General features: G+C 39.1%; 1 protein-coding gene and 1 non-coding gene across 3 annotated transcripts; both read right to left on the bottom strand.

Annotated features, from left to right (window-relative positions):
* Positions 1–218: 218 nt before the first annotated feature.
* On the bottom strand, positions 219–290 carry TRNAT-UGU. The gene has a single exon. It is a non-coding gene; the product is annotated as a tRNA-Thr (tRNA).
* A 456-nt stretch (positions 291–746) lies between these two features.
* On the bottom strand, positions 747–7,167 carry LOC122040773 (argininosuccinate synthase, chloroplastic-like). 2 transcript variants are annotated; one of them, XM_042600204.1, is made up of 11 exons: positions 7,009–7,167; positions 6,741–6,816; positions 5,698–5,753; positions 5,516–5,597; positions 5,246–5,393; positions 4,716–4,764; positions 4,332–4,514; positions 3,550–3,624; positions 3,291–3,476; positions 2,625–2,713; positions 747–1,482 (listed from the first exon to the last, which is right to left on the bottom strand). In XM_042600204.1, the coding sequence occupies exons 2-11, from the start codon at positions 6,793–6,795 to the stop codon at positions 930–932; spliced, it is 1,476 nt and encodes a 491-aa protein (XP_042456138.1). In that variant the 5' UTR covers positions 6,796–6,816; positions 7,009–7,167; the 3' UTR covers positions 747–929. The 2 variants fall into 2 exon arrangements, with proteins under 2 accessions (XP_042456138.1, XP_042456139.1); XM_042600205.1 differs by having other exon boundaries at positions 6,741–6,809; positions 7,009–7,151.
* Positions 7,168–16,242: the final 9,075 nt, after the last annotated feature.

The raw sequence follows: 16,242 nt of genomic DNA, 5'->3' as shown, positions 1-16,242 counted from the left end.
TAATGTAAAAATAAAATTATAAAATTTCACCTCTACGAAGAAACAATCAGTTTGTCTTAGTTTATTTGTATTTAATCGAATTGACATAAAAATTTATTAATGGAGAATATTACAGTTATTAGTTTCCCCGCAAATAAATGAAAGTGTTTTTTTAGAAAAAACAAACATTAAAAAAATATGATTTCAAAAAAAAACACAATTATTTATTATTAAATGAATGCCCTCACGCAGGATCGAACTACGGACCTTCAGTTTACAAGACTGACGCTCTACCACTGAGCTATAAGGGCCAGTGCTATAGTGGTGTAACATTATTATATTGAGTAAAATCTCCCCCTGTGATTATAAGGGAAGTGATCCTTAATGGAAGGAATAAGGATCCAAATTCTTCATGACAACAACCTTGTATACACGTCTATATAATGAGGATTTGAAACTTAGGACATCTGATACGTCCACAGTGTTCGGATCACTCGTATTGTTGAACTGTCCACTATGATGAAACAAGAAGATCCACGATATTCGGATCACTTGTAATGTTGGACTGTCCGCTATGATGAAACAAGAAGATCCACGGTGTTCGGATCACTTGTAATGTTGGACTGTCCGCTATGATGAAACAAGAAGGTCCACGGTGTTCGAATCACTCATAATGTTGGACTATCCGCTATGATGAAACAAGAAGGCTTTTCGGATTTAGCTGCTTCTTTTTCGATCCTACTTTTGGAGGGTAAAGATTGCTCAAATAATCTCAAGTTGATATGCATTCCACCCAAATTACGACATTAAACATCAAACCAAAGTTGACAAGCTTATAATAAAGCTGCCACTGGAGAGGAAATAAAAAACTTTAGAGATTGCAAACACCAACTGAAGCATCTAAAGTTTTCAAGCACTGCCATTTGCTACCAGCAGGGAAGACAAAAGGATCATAAACCCTTCTCGAGCATTGCCCGCACCCTAGTAGGAAGCCCGTAGAGGCGAATGAATCCAGCAGCATCAGCCTGGTTATAGATTGCCCCAGTCTCAAAGGAAGAGATGTCCTCCCTGTACAAGCTATGTGGACTTTTTCGTGATGCCACGATGACAGAACCTTTGTACAGCTTGAGCATGACGGATCCAGTTGTGGTCTCTGTGATCTTCTCCATGAAGGCGTCCATGGAGTAGCGCAGAGGGTCAAACCAACGGCCAGCATACACCAGCTCAGCATATTTGAGTGCTAGTAAGTCCTTCATCTGGATGGTTTCCCTGTCGAGTGTCAAGGACTCGAGTTCACGAGCAGCTGCCCAAAGGATTGTACCGCCGGGGGTTTCATACACTCCCCGGGATTTCATGCCAACAAGGCGATTCTCGACCATGTCTATTCGTCCAACGCCATGCCTCCCGCCAACCTTGTTGAGTTCTGAAAGGAGGGTTGCAGGGGAAAGCTTTCTTCCATTGATGGAAACAGGAAGGCCAGATTCAATTCCAATTTCCAAATATCTAAAACATGAATTGGTTTACATAAGATGTTAACTCAATTAAAATGGACAACAAAGGCAACAAAAATGAAATATGCATAATCGCATGGTTTAGACTTTAGAAACAAAGCCTATAGCATTCAGGAATGAAATCAATGTGTTAGGCTAAATAATTCTATATTTTGTCGATATTAGTTATTTCTTTAATAAGGCTGGCAGCAAATATATCTAAAACACAAACAAAAACCCATTGCTTTTTGGTAAAAATGTTGGATAGAGTCTCTCCAATCCCAACACCTTACCTTATTGCAGGGGGAAACGTTACTACATTAGGCTGGTGCAGATAGAAACAAACTAGTAGTGAGTCCTAATTATTTGGTTTGGCTACATGGATATTATGCCATAATTGAACAGGCTGGTGAAGAATGAGAAAAACAAGATTCAACCATAAGTTGGATGGAAAGAGCATGACCAGCAAAATGACAACTACACATGTTGAAATAGGTATTTTAACATTCTACCATGTAGACATTTTTTATTCTGCAGAGCAAAAGAGCAGCGCAGTGTAGGAGGAAATCTTTAATTTTCAATTGTAGAGTAGACAATTAGTCAGCAAAACGTCAAATCTAATTCTAGACATCAACATGAAACAAGGCTCATGCCGGCTAAATTTCATAATTAGTCTATATTTCACAATAAGCTATAAAGGTGAGGAAGGTAGAAAAAAACTTTAAAACCTAGATGCACATGCAATATTTTAGAAAATAAAATTTCAAAATTTTCCCTTTTGCAGAGATTATCCAGCCAAAAAAAGGTTACATGCCCACATATTGCAAATAGATCATAGGAACAATCGATGATAGTAATGTAGTCAAAAGGTCAAGCAAAGAATAAACTTGAAGCAAACACAGTTTCGTAAAATTTTAACATAAGTATGTGAATGGACGTATGATTGAAAGGTGGGAATATCTGCAGTCTAGAATAGTTCTCCAAAAAGCGTTGATAATTTTTTCAATATAGGAAGAGTTACTTAGCAATACGGATTTCATTTCATGATATCTAGTGAAATCACAATTGATTTAACAGAAACCCACTATACAAAATGAAAGTAAATAGTTGCAATATAAACAGTGAGAGGAATGCACAGATAGAGGACATGCTTACTCAGGCTGACTAGGAGCATCTTCTGGATCAACAGTCATCATGTACATATCCTTCTTTGGCTCATTTGCCGGATCTTCAAGAATGTCACCCTTTCAAACATACACAAAATTTTATGCAGAGAAGGTTGAATGAGCACAAATATATTATTTTATGTTCTTTAGTGATTCTAAATATTTACAATGTAAGCATGTTTAAAAACAGAGCATAATGACTGGCTCTTTTTGGAGAAAAAAAGCATTTAAGCAAATGGCATGATTATTTCTATTGACAAGTTTGATGACAAAAAACATTGAACTAAGCAGGATGGTGATAGTTGATTCCATAAAATTTATATTGAATAACTTCATTCACCTTCAGATGTTAACTACTATTACAAGGAGGGTGATGTCAGTATATAGTTCTTAAAAGAGCACAGATTTGAGAGCTTCAGCTGTATACATGTTGACTAAGAAAAAAGCTGCTCAAATTACACATTAGTAACAACATAAATTAGACATGAATATCAAGAGTCAAAGCAGGAAAACATCAAAGACTAACATTACGCTATCAAACAACTACTAGTAGAGTAGTAGTATAAAAAACATTGACCAGAAACCGAAATCGTTGTCGAAAATCCTCAATCTGAATTCCGGTTAACAAGAGAAGAATATAATAGAAGTTATGTACCTCATGGCTAAGGTGCCAAAGATTCCGATCTCGGCTATAAATAGACTTTTTTGAAACTGGAACAGGAACACTGTGTTTCTTTGCATATTCAATAGCATCCTCTCGCCCTGTTATGTCCCATTCCCTCCAAGGTGCAACGACTTGAAGTTCAGGGTTTAAAGCAAAGAAAGTTAGCTCAAACCGAACCTGCAAAGTAGCAAAAAAAGTTGTAAGGGGTACATTTAGAGAAACAAAATGATTGCATTCAGTAAACATTTACCTGATCATTTCCTTTTCCTGTGCATCCATGTGAAACAGCATCAGCACCAACTTCTTTGGCAACATCAACCATTGCCTGTCGTTATAAATAACATTATTTGCCTTTACTCAGTATAGGAGGTTTTTTTTTTTTTTACTTTACAGCAGCAATAGAGATTATTGGCCATTTTTGTATATTTGACTATAGTCTTGATTATCAGCACATGTGGTTTAATACTCAGTATCAGCCAAACACAGAGGCAGTTTGGTACAAGTCTTAGTTTATCAAGCTCATAGTGCCATAGCACCACTGATTGGTGACGAGAAAACTACTGATTTATTATAGCTTACATAAGACAAACTATTTCCCTGCTTTATATGATTATTGCTTCTATGCTATGAATAGTTTGGGCTCATTTCCCGCCCTATATGAGATAGAAGATTAGGTGAGGCTGACTTTTTTTTCATGTTGTATTAGTCTGCCTAAGTGTCAATGTAAAGAAAGGGAAAAAAAATAGGGAGAGGAATAAATAAAAATCATTCTACTGGAACATATTTTTATACCAAAAAGTTCCAAACATTTAGATGCCAAGTTCTTCATACCAAACATAACCAGTCTGGAAATCAAACAACATTTAGCTACCATGAAAAAAAAACATAACATGGAAGCACAACAAATGGAAAATCAAGGATTTGTGGTGGCAAATGATGATGATCTAACAGGTTATTAAATAAAATTGATGCATGAAAGGCAAATATTATATCATTGGCACCCAAAACTGTATGTATCTGTCTAAGCACCACCTTAGCAATAACAGGCCGAGCCATTGATGTTCCAAGCAAATATTTTCTTTCATAAACTGCACCAGCTCGCAAACAAGGAAATATGTACTCCCTAACAAATTCCTCCTTTAAATCCTTCACAACAAGTTGACTTGCACCACTAGCTTTGGCCTTCTGCTCCAAACCATCCATCTCTAAATCACCCTAGGGAGAAGAATATTTAGCACATACAGTGAAATAAGATGGGTCAATTTAACATTAGCAAATACATTCAGCTCATATAAGAAAACAAGCAAGAAAAATCTATGAACCAACAGCTGAGCAATCAGCCTGAAGAGCAGAACAAAATTCCACATGCATCAACCAGAATGAGAGAGACAATATGAAGCTATGTTGATCACATACTTGACCAACATCAGCAGTGAAACATACAACTTCACATCCATAGTTCTCCCTGTAATCACAAATGATAAACAATTAGATGATAATGCAATTATATTATAGAGGACAAGAAATGTCAGATTGTCAGTGCGAGATATTGATTCGGAGCAACAAGAGTGCAGAAACCTTGGATTTATCCTAAACATCCAGTACAAAAGCACTTAGGAGTACAAGTGATGTAAATAATGGATTTTTTAAAATCAAGCGTTTATTTCCCTTGATCTAGAGCAATCGCTTATTGAGGAAGATAGATTTATCCCATCCCATTCCTGCTGAATCAACAAGGAAACAAAGATAGATGGCACAGCAAACTAAGGTAAATATTTGAGAAAAGATCACAGTCTTTTGGTTGTTTATGGCTGATTGATGTAATGGAAGAATCAGGAAAGAGAATCACACTCCAAAAAGCCATATGTACAGGCCTAAATGTACCTGTGGAATATCTACAGAAAGACAATAGAAAAAATCATATTGATGTAAGAAAAGTGGCATACCTTAACCAAGGTACAATTACTGAGGTGTCCAAACCACCACTATAAGCCAAAACAACTTTGTTTAGCTTACCACGCAGTCCACCAGTATTAGTATTCTTGGAATATGCCACATCTTCCCGTGTGCCATCAGCCATAACATTTTGAATACCTGCACTTGCAAACATTATAGGAAAAAAGCTACTTAAAACACAACTCTCCTCAGATGATTATAGAACTGACAAGGTGTATCTCAAATCTAATGTAAGAAAGAACTCAAGGCATGTCAAATACCTTGGCACCTAACTGCATGTTTTTGCTGCAAACCATATTGGCTGGTCATTTTACCACAGGATCCAGACGATCTTGCATTGATCTACCAAACAATACATTTTACTTTAGCACATTATTTTAAATGCAACAAGCAGAAATCTAAGAAACAGACCATTATGCATCAAGGTAAATGACCTCAATACCTCCTTGAAGCAGGACTTCCTCTGGCAGCCAAAATTATCTCGATGGACTGGAATCCCTTCAAGAGTTATAATTTTGAAAATTCAAAGAGCAATTGGTGGAAGAAAGTATGATATTTATCCAAGTAACTCCATGTTTCATTTACTTGCATTGTTTATGACTATCAAAGTGAAAGAATTGGTGCATTGTAGTCATAACAAATTGAGGAAGAGCATGAATTACATCGCGTTCATTGATTGTACAAGTTGGAACAACAAGAGGCAGGCAACTTCAATTTTTTAAGCCATCAAGCCATGCTTGGTGCAATCACTACTTGAAAACAAAATAAGAGATCAACATGAACTAGACAAATGTAGCAACAATATGAGTCTGGATAATTCGAGAAAAGTGCTTCTTTTTCAGAGAAAGATTCTTACAAGTTTTACTATATAGAATTCACTCTTTATGACGATTTCATCTCACAAAGATAACTATGTTTTCTTTGACATGTCCATTTCATTGCAACTAGTTTCTCCTCCGTTTTTGTGCTGGTGATATATCAAACTACTAAAAATCACAAAAAAAATATTTCAATTGTTTTCTAGTAATATCATACATCCGCTCGTATCCTTATTGTGTAAACATTATGCTACTCCTTCTCTCAGAATGATTAGGCAATGAAAGAACCATACGCAAAGGGATGGTCACTTTGAGCAGGTGAACAGACTCGCAGGTAAACTAACCAGCGACACATTGCTCCCCTACTGGTGAAAGAAAATTGATCACCATCAATCTCTTACATAGCAAATATACACTTCATAAATATTGAGTTTATGCTGTTCAAAATCTTGCGTATATCCCTTTGCCACTAGAGCTCAACATACAAATGGGTCTGAAAGCCTTGAGCTTTCATTTATCTTTTAAATCCCAGCATCAGTTAGGCAAAGTTTTCCTCTTGAGAGGCGCATATCGTCAATAGAACTCGCATAGAAAAAGGTAGATGATGGCATAACCAACCTCATTGAAAAACATAATATTAGAAATTGTCGTGGAAATTTTGGTTTACCACGGAGAGCGATCTTGGGAAATGAAGAAATTCCGACTGCATGTATCTGAGCCATCGTTCTTAATTATGCTGCACCCTGACAGGCAGAAGCAAGCTAAGTAGCTTCGAATTTATAAGAACTGAAGCTGCACATTATAATAGCAGAACAAAAAACCTAACAACACGAACCAAAAAATGTTAACTTTGCAGATGGTTGGGAATCCAGAATTGACGGTCAAATACCAATTGGGATCGGGCGAGATCGAGAAAAAAGAGATAGCCAACTAACCTTCGAACAGGAGGATTGAGGAAGCAGCGAGACGAGATTTTTAAGGTTGTCCGAAGGGGAGGAGAGTTGACGGCGACAAAATCGGTAGGCGAGACCGTGAAAGCACACTGCCAGTTCGCGAGACGCTGGGGACGGGATGGTGCGGTTCCAGGTTATTTTAAGGCTAGGGTTTAAAAGATTACTAATAGCAGATTAATAAATCAATTAAAAATAATAAGAATAATATTTTGGTCCAAATAATAATTATAAAAAAAAAGAGGTCAGATCCTCTGATCCAGAATTTTCTGAATCAGAAAAGGTTCTACTTATTCATTAGTTGGATGGACTGGACCTCATATGTTAAATAGGTGGGATTCAGTCCATCTAACTAATGAATAAGCAGGGGATCAGGATTGATCCAGAGATTGTAGATCAAATAATCCCTGTCTAAAAAAAATCGATAAAAACATTTCTTTGGAATTTTTTGCCACCCAACAAAAAAAAATTGCTTTTAAGGCTTACTAAACAATGATTGCAAAAATACTATTTCATTAATTGTGGTAATATTTTGTATCAATATCTTTTCTCCTTAGTCGTTTGTCTTCCTCCGTCTGATCTGGACCAGCGACAGCTAGAATAGACGAAGAAGGACAGTGGACGGCGGAGGAAAATGGTGTAATATAAAAATTGTGCAACCTTTAATGTTTATTTTATAAACATATCAAGAAAAATACAAATGGAAAAAGTATGGGGGTAAAAATGTATTTCGTTATATATTTTATATGAAGAATACTCTTAATTTTAATATTATTATAATAACTATAACTAACTACTTCAATATATAAAAATTATTCGTTAACATATAACACTTAATATAATGTTGTTATAGTATCATGATGTAAAAAGATAATAATATTCACTTTAGATGTCTCTTTACTCATCGTCTCAAGTCAGAAGTAAATCATGATACTGAGCGGCCTCAAAAATGAGAGAAATTTATTCTACAAGGGAATGAATTCCAAGAAATTTGAATCTTACTCGATGCAATTTAGGGTATTATTTATAATGTAGTATTGTAATAGCTATTTAGTATTAGAGCAAAAGATAATATTGCTTATTTCAAGTAATTTAGTATCATCGGTCTCATGATAAAATACAAATAGATAAATTATAAGGGAACAACTACTTAGTAGGTTTTACATGTTGTAACGGCTATTAAATAGATGATTTTTAAATTATTTTAATCAATTTAAAATAAGTTTGATAAAATTTAAATAATGTTTAGTAAGTTGTTAAAAGAATATTTTGATATAATAGTATTTAGAATTTATAATTTAGAGTTTTAGGTTTTAATGAAATAGTTATTTTTTATGTTATAATAATTATCGAGTAGTTTGTATGTGTTATAATAGTTATCCAGTATCTTCTACCTAATGTAATTAAATCCTAAATTTTAATATCTTAAATCATAAAATTTAAATTTCGAATACTAAAATAATTAAATTTTTATGCCGTGGGACCGATTGGAAAGGTGGGTCAATCACAGGATTTTAAAAACCTTTTCTCTACTATTTGAAATTAAATGCGTAGCGGAATTAAATAAACGAAGTAAGAAAATACGAATATGTGATTGGTTATTTGGTTTGGAATCTTCAGTGACTCCTACTTCAAGATCCATGATCATTCGAATCGTATGGATGGACAATCCACTAAAAATATCTTTTGAAACCGCTAGAAAAGAAAATCGAGTACAAAAATAAAGGACAGTATAACAACCTACCCTCATTAGTAATAATGTAAATAATTTAAAAACAACTTGTTGCCAACATGGGATTGTCAAATTTGCAAGCTCTTGTGTCGATGTCAGTCTGCTAGCAACGATCAGATGTCACGAATCAGGAGTGCAGCAATAGCATAATAGATTGTAGATAGTTGGAGCAGCAAAAGGCTCGTCGAAGCTTGTTCTTGAATTTTATGCTTGTTGGTCAAACAAAGCTTTTCTTAAGTGTTGAGAGCACCTCCAACTTCATCTTAGACGCCTCCAACCTCATCTCAGGCGCCTCCAACCTCAAAATTAATCTAAAATACTTCAGTCTCTATCATCTTCGAAGCTTTCAGTCTTTATCTGCGTGAGAGCGCCTCAAAAAGCTCATCCGAGACGTCTCCAACACACTCCAGGACACCTCACCACAGCGCAAACTTTATCTCCTTGAGGGCGCCTCCGACCTATCCAGGGTGCCTTCTGTTGGTGCAATATCCCTCAGGTCAAAGTTGACCTGGTTGACCAAGCTTGAGTCTTGGTTTGGGTTTCAATGTTTGACAATACAAGACTTCGATGATATAGATAAGTGCAGGTGCAGTTGTTCATTTGGGGAGATTGTTTGGTGCAATTTCCCTCTGATCAAGGTCTGATCAGGTTGATTGAAGAAGAGTCAAGTAGGTCAAGGTTGACCAGATACTTGACTGAGAAGTCCTAACTAGGATGTTAGGTAAAAGGAAAATTCTGGTGAGTGAAGTCAGGTGAAAGACCTAGTAAGTGAAGCTAGGCAGATAGAAAATCCTAGTGAGTGAAGCTAGGTGAAAGACCTGGTGAGTGAAGTCAGGCAGAAGTGAAAATCCTAGTGAGTGAAGCTAGGTGAAAGACCTGGTGAGTGAAGTCAGACAGAAGAGAAGTCCTAGTGAGTGAAGCTAGGCAGAAGGGAAGTCCTGGTGAATGAAGCCAGGCACGGGGAAATCCAGATGGGTCAAAGTTGACCAGACATCTGGTGAAAGTCCAAGTAGGTCAAAGGGATTGACCGGATACTTGGCACGATGAGGAAAAGTCCAAGTAGGTCAAGGGAGTGACCAGATACTTGGCACGATGGAGAAAAGTCCAAGTGGGTCAAAGGGATTGACCAGACACTTGGTGAGAGAGTCCTAGCTGGTCAAGGGTGACTAGATGCTAGGTTTTATGTACCAACAAGTCATGGTTGACTGGATGTTGGTTTAGGGGGCTTTGGACTTGCTTTTGGGCAAAAACCAAGATCTGGATTGATCAGCGGATTGATCCAGCAGATCTGGATTGATCAGCGGATTGATCCAGCAGATCTGGATCGATCAGCCGATCGATTGGATCATGCCCAATCGATCAGCTGATCGATCGGGTGAGTCCCCACGAACAGAACCCCTTTGGATCGATCCGTGGATCGATCCAGAGGTCCCAATCGATCAGTGGATCGATTGGGAGCTGCTGTTTGTGCGCGATAAGCCCTGGATCGATCAGCCGATCTATCCAGTCTATTTCAGAAAGCACAGAGGTACTCTGAATCGATCGGTTGATCGATCCAAAGCCTCCCCGATCGATTGGGAGCAATCCAATCGATCGGGATCCGACCGTTGGCGTCGTATTTAGCTGCAGGCGAGCGTTTCCTTCAGAAGAACTTCACCGATTCATCTCCGATCCTTACAACGTCTCCACAACAACTCTTTAAGGTTCAGATCGTCAGTTCTTGAAGGATCTTGGAGAGACATCCAAGTCAAGAGGCGAGAACACAACAAGAAGAAAAGCTAGGGTTAGGGTTTTCATTGCTTATCTTGTAAGATATTTCTTGTATCTGTTTTCCCTTTGCTTTCTTCTTGTATAGAGAGATTGTAGGGATTCTCCGCCTTTGGTAGTTACCATAAAGGAGGGTTATTCATAGTGGAGGGTGCGTGCGTGTGTGGATCCTTGGACTAGTCACCTCTTGTGAGGTGGATACCAAGTAAAATCCATTTGTTAGCGTTGTATGCTTTTGTTTCTTGTATTTCCGCTGCATATCTCTGAAGAAACGAGCAACGCCGACGATGAGCACGCGAAGAGCTATTCACCCCCCCCCCCCCTCTAGCTACTTTTCGGTCCCAACAAGTGGTATCAGAGCGAGGCTGCTCTTCATCGGAATCATCGCCGGAAGGGGCAAACAAAACTGTTGGAACCCCAAGGTTGTTTTGGTGTGATCAACAAGTTAAGTTAGGTCCTGCGTTGTTTCTAACCTTGTGTCTAAGTGTGCAGGAGCTTAGGAGCACAGGTACTCGAGCGGAAGACGCAGCTAGCGAGAAGGACGGCACGCTGTGCGTCCGAGGGACGAGGTGCTGCGGAAGAGTACACCGGCGGACGAGAAGGAAGTGCGCGCGATGGTTCCGAGGTACGAAAGCCGGAGCGGAAGATTGCTTGGGGAGCAAGAGACGCAGCTAGCGCGAAGGTCGGCACGGGGTGCGACCGAGGGACGAAGTCTGCGGATGAGTACGCTGGTGGACGAGAAGGGACACGCGGTAATTCCGAGGGACGAGAAGCCGGAGGGAAGCACGCTCGAGAAAACCGGAAGATGGGTTCGGGTGAGCCCTATTCCGGATGTCAGAGATCACCCAAACAAGCGGAGCCGGAGCAGAAAGACCCGGACCAGAGGCGAGCTGAACCAGAGAAGAGAGCACGGACCAAAAGTCAACTGGGTTGACTTTTGGCTCCGGGGCGCCCGGAGCTGTCCGGGGCGCCCGGAACCATCCGGGGCGCCCGGAAGGGACTTTTTCACAGGATCGAGCTTTGACTCGATCCAACCGTTGGGGGATAAATTTTATCCCCCCCAAGGCGCCCGGAACCCATCCAGGCGCCCCGACCAGCACAATCACGATAATTCTATTTCCAAACACTTGTATGCTTTAGTTGTAGTTAAACTTCTGTTTTCTGTGCCTAAACGCTGTAAGAGGCTTCTCCGCCTGAAGGAGTTTTTGAGCTTAATCTTCCTTGGATTAACAACCACATCGGTTGTAACCAAGTAAACATCTGGTGCCTCGTCTTTTCTTTTATGCTCTTATTTATCTGCTTAATTCATTTTACAAGTGTTAGCTTAATCGTTCGAGGAAGGGTTGTTTTGTTTTTAATTGATAGGTTATTTACCAACCCCTCTAGCCGGCCCAACGGTCCAACAAGTGGTATCAGAGCCGAGTACGCCTCAGAAGGACTAACCGCCGTCTGACGCAACAAAACAATGGCCGGAGCTAGCGACTACCCACCAGCATTCGAGGGGGAGCTTGCTTCTTGGAAGCAACAAATGACGGTATTTCTTAACTCTGATATTGGTATTTCACTAATAATGAAAACAGGTTATGAAGCACCAAAGACAACGAATGGAGAAGAACTCGATCTACGCCTATGGAACAAGAAGCAACGTGACGCGTCAATGGCAAACGGTCGGGCAGAGTTATACATTCTAACCGCAATACCAAATGAAGATTTCGATAGAGTTGGCGAATACCACAGCGCAAAAGAACTTTGGGAAAAGTTCTTAAAACTCTACGAAGAACCAACTAAAGCCGAATCCGACTCTTTGATAGACACCGAGCTGCCGACAGAACAGTCTGAGATGGAAGAAATTACCGAGACAGCCCCAACAGCCGAAGTACATCCCGAGAGTGATGAAGGGGGAGAATCTTCGGATAAAAGCAACTCGACAGGGGGAGAATCAACTACCGAAAAGGTAAGTCAGGTATGGATTCGAACCTCTGATCAATTAAATGATTCAATCGAAAAATTGCCTGAAGAGTCTTTCGAATCAGAAATTGAATCATCGAAAGAATTTTTCGAATTAGAAAATCAATTGTCAAACTTGCCTTGCAAATTATTATTAAAAGAATTTTGCAAGTTAGAAATCTTGTCGAAAAACTTTTGTAAATTGCAAAATATTTTTTCGAAAGAGTTATGCAAATTAGAAATGATGTCAAAAACTTTCTTCGAATATTTTCTCAAATTACAAATTACTTTCTCGAAAGAGTTTTGCAATTCAGAAAATGAGACATCGAAAAAGTGTTTCAGATTAAGAAATCTATTATTAATAAATTCCTGCAAATTAGAATTTTTTTCTTGCAAATTACAAAATATTCTTTCAAACGAATTTTGCACATTGTCGAAAGAATTTTTTATAACATCGAAAAATTTTATCAAGTTAGAATCTATGCTATCGAAATATTTTTGTGAACTTGAAATTCAAAAAATAATAGAAATTAACATGATACAAATTGTAGCATGTTTAATATTTTCTGCTGTTAATCTGAAAAAGTGTGATTTAAGAATTTCTGATAAATTAAAATGGAAATTTAAACCTTCTGATTAAAGCATAAAATATATAAATAAATAAATGCATAGAAAATTTCTCTTTATGTTATTAATTCTCTGAAATTTTCTTGCATAAAGCTTTCTGTTTAGAAACTTCTTAAATCTTGATGTCGAATGACTTAGAAATTTGTCTTGACTTAGAAATATTTCCCTGAAAATTATTGAAATATATTTTCAAAATTTTTTTAATGTCAACCCTTAGATTTCGTTTGTACCCCATTTTTATTGTGATCAAAGGGGGAGAAGGGAAAGTATAAGTCTAGGGGAGGTAGAAAAAAAATTGAAAATTAGAATTTAATTTTTTTTTTCTATCATGTTGCATGTTATTGCAATAAACTGTTTAATTTCATATCTATTGTTGACCCTAGCTTAACTTGGGTTGATCACACCAAAAAGGGGGAGATTGTTGGAACCCCAAGGTTGTTTTGGTGTGATCAACAAGTTAAGCTAGGTCCTGCGTTGTTTCTAACCTTGTGTCTAAGTGTGCAGGAGCTTAGGAGCACAGGTACTCGAGCGGAAGACGCAGCTAGCGAGAAGGACGGCACGCTGTGCGTCCGAGGGACGAGGTGCTACTAAAGAGTACACCGAGAAGGAAGTGCGTGCGATGGTTCCGAGGTACGAAAGTGGAGCGGAAGATTGCTCGGGAGCAAGAGACGCAATTAACGAGAAGGTCGGCACGGGTGCCAGCCGAGGGGTCTCGGATGAGTACGCTGGTGGACGAGAAGGGACACGCGTAATTCCGAGGGACGAAGCCGGAGGGAAGCACGCCGAGAAAACCGAAGATGGGTTCGGGTGAACCCTATTCCGGATGTCGAGATCACCCAAATAAGCGGAGCCGGAGCAGAAAGACCCGGACCAGCGGCGAGCTGAAGAGAGCACGGACCAAAAGTCAACTGGGTTGACTTTTGGCTCTGGCGCCGAACTATCCGGGCGCCGAGTTGTCCGGCGCCGAACCATCCGGCGCCGGAAGGATTTCACAGGATCGAGCTTGACTCGATCCAACCGTTGGGGATAAATTTTATCCCCATGCCAACCGAACCCGCAGTGCCACCAAGGCTATAAATATAGCCTTGGTCCAGAAGCTTTTCAACAATCACGACCATTCTATTTCCAAACACTTGTATGCTTTAGTTGTAGTTAAGCTTCTGTTTTCTGTGCCTAAACGCTGTAAGAGGCTTCTCCGCCTGAAGGAGTTTTTGAGCTTAATCTTCCTTGGATTAACAACCACATCGGTTGTAACCAAGTAAACATCTGGTGCCTCGTCTTTTCTTTTATGCTCTTATTTATCTGCTTAATTCATTTTACAAGTGTTAGCTTAATCGTTCGAGGAAGGGTTGTTTTGTTTTTAATTGACAGGTTATTTACCAACCCCTCTAGCCGGCCCAACGGTCCAACAAAAACAAGCAAAGCTAGAGGGTGAAGAAGTTGAAGAAATTCTACAAGTCGAAGACTTCATCAAAAGGCTCAACTTCATGATGCAATTCTAAGATGGACTTGGATTTGACACAAGGGTGGCTCCACCGTACACATCCACAAGCTTCGATTCTTGGAGATCAAGAATCGAAAATTTCTTGATGATGGAGATAGAGCAATGGTTTGCTCTCATGGAAGGATTTGAAGCTCCAATAAACTCCAAGGGCAAGCCTCTCAAGAAAAGCAAATGGAGTCAAGAGCAAGTTCAAAGGAGCAAGGCAAACGATAAAGTGACCAAGCTTTTGGTCAACTTATTGCCAAGCAATATTTTGGCTAAAGTTGGAGAATTCAAGGATACCAAGGAGCTTTGGAGCAAGTTGGCATCAATTCATGAGATCCCCTCCACTGTACCGAATCAAGAGGAATCTAAAGAGGGCGACTCATTGGAGCAAGATCAAGAGGAGGACTCTGAAGTTGAGAGATGCTCAACTTCCGAAGAAGAAGTTCAAGAAGAAGCTTCATCTTCGAGGGAATGCAATGAAGGGAACAAGAAGGGAGCATACTCCTTGTTCCATGTACAAGATGATGAAGCCTCCACCTCTAGGATTGAGGGGGAGCAATCTTTGGTGACACCGGATCAAGAAGAAGGAGAAGCTTCTACATCCGGGTCAAAATAAGAAGAGGATGATGAAGCTTCCACCTCCACAAGTCAAGCAAAATCAAATGGAGGAGTATCATCTTCGGATCAAGAGGAAGCTTCTACCTCCGGATCAAAAGGAGAAGATGCTACCCCTACAAGCAAAGGTATAACAATTTCAATTAATAATAAAAACCATATTATATGCTTTGAATGTAGGGAAAAAGGGCATTACAAAAGTAAATGCCCTAAATTGGCCAAGAAGAAGGGCCAAGTGGCACAAAAGAGCAAGGAGAAGCCCAAGGAGACCATCCCCGGAATAAAGAAGAGCAAGGAGCACATTGTGTACTTCTTGTGCAATCAAAAGGGACATTACCGAAGTTAATGCCCTAAGGGGAAGAAGAATGTGGTCAAGGCTCTTGGAGGAAGCTCAATTCAAGGGGGAGCCTCCAAGGTAAAAAAAAAGGTAACTTTTATTGAGCCTACCCCTTTAAATTATGGTAAAGAGCATGCTAGTACTAACCTATATCATTTTAATGCTATTTACCATGAAAATAGGAGGCATGATAAAGTTAAAGAAATCATGTAGCTTTTCATGCTAAAACCACTACACCTATGGCTAGGAATGTAGATAAAAATCTAGGCAAGAACACTAAGGTCAATAACTATAAGCCTAGAAATAAAAATGTTCAAGGATTAAATAGAAAACCTAAATCTAGGGATTTATGGGAAGAAAATCAAGTCTTGAGGTCAAGACTTGATAAAATGGAAAAGACCCTAAAAAGGATGGAAAATATCCTAAAAGGGCAAAATGAGCAAAACCTAGGTTTAGGAGTACTACAAGGGTCATCCAAGGGTCATAGAGGTTTGGGATACAAACCTAAAATCAAAAAGGATGTACCTACTTACCATAGGGTTCCATATAGCTATGGAACCAACCCTAAGTCTAGAGGTCAAGTCAAGGATACAAGAGAAGTTATCCCTAGAAGTATCTTTGCAACGACAAACGTGACTAAGACCTCTAAGAAGGCTAAGAAAGTCACTAACAAGGTCACAAGGGAAGCAATCCCTAGGGTTGAAT

Source organism: Zingiber officinale, chromosome 2A (genome assembly GCF_018446385.1).
Source record: "Zingiber officinale cultivar Zhangliang chromosome 2A, Zo_v1.1, whole genome shotgun sequence".
Taxonomy (NCBI): domain Eukaryota; kingdom Viridiplantae; phylum Streptophyta; class Magnoliopsida; order Zingiberales; family Zingiberaceae; genus Zingiber; species Zingiber officinale.
This window is presented reverse-complemented; position numbering and strand designations above follow the sequence as displayed.

Bases quoted from the DNA above. Each gene is read 5' to 3' on its own strand.
- LOC122040773 (XM_042600204.1), bottom strand. From the start codon at position 6,795: ATGGCTCAGATACATGCAGTCGGAATTTCTTCATTTCCCAAGATCGCT. The intron at 4,765-5,245 runs GTATGCCACTTT...TTGTGATTACAG, and splicing joins GTAATTGTACCTTGGTTAAG to GGAGAACTATGGATGTGAAG. The intron at 4,515-4,715 runs GTATGTGATCAA...TCTTCTCCCTAG, and splicing joins TCACTGCTGATGTTGGTCAA to GGTGATTTAGAGATGGATGG.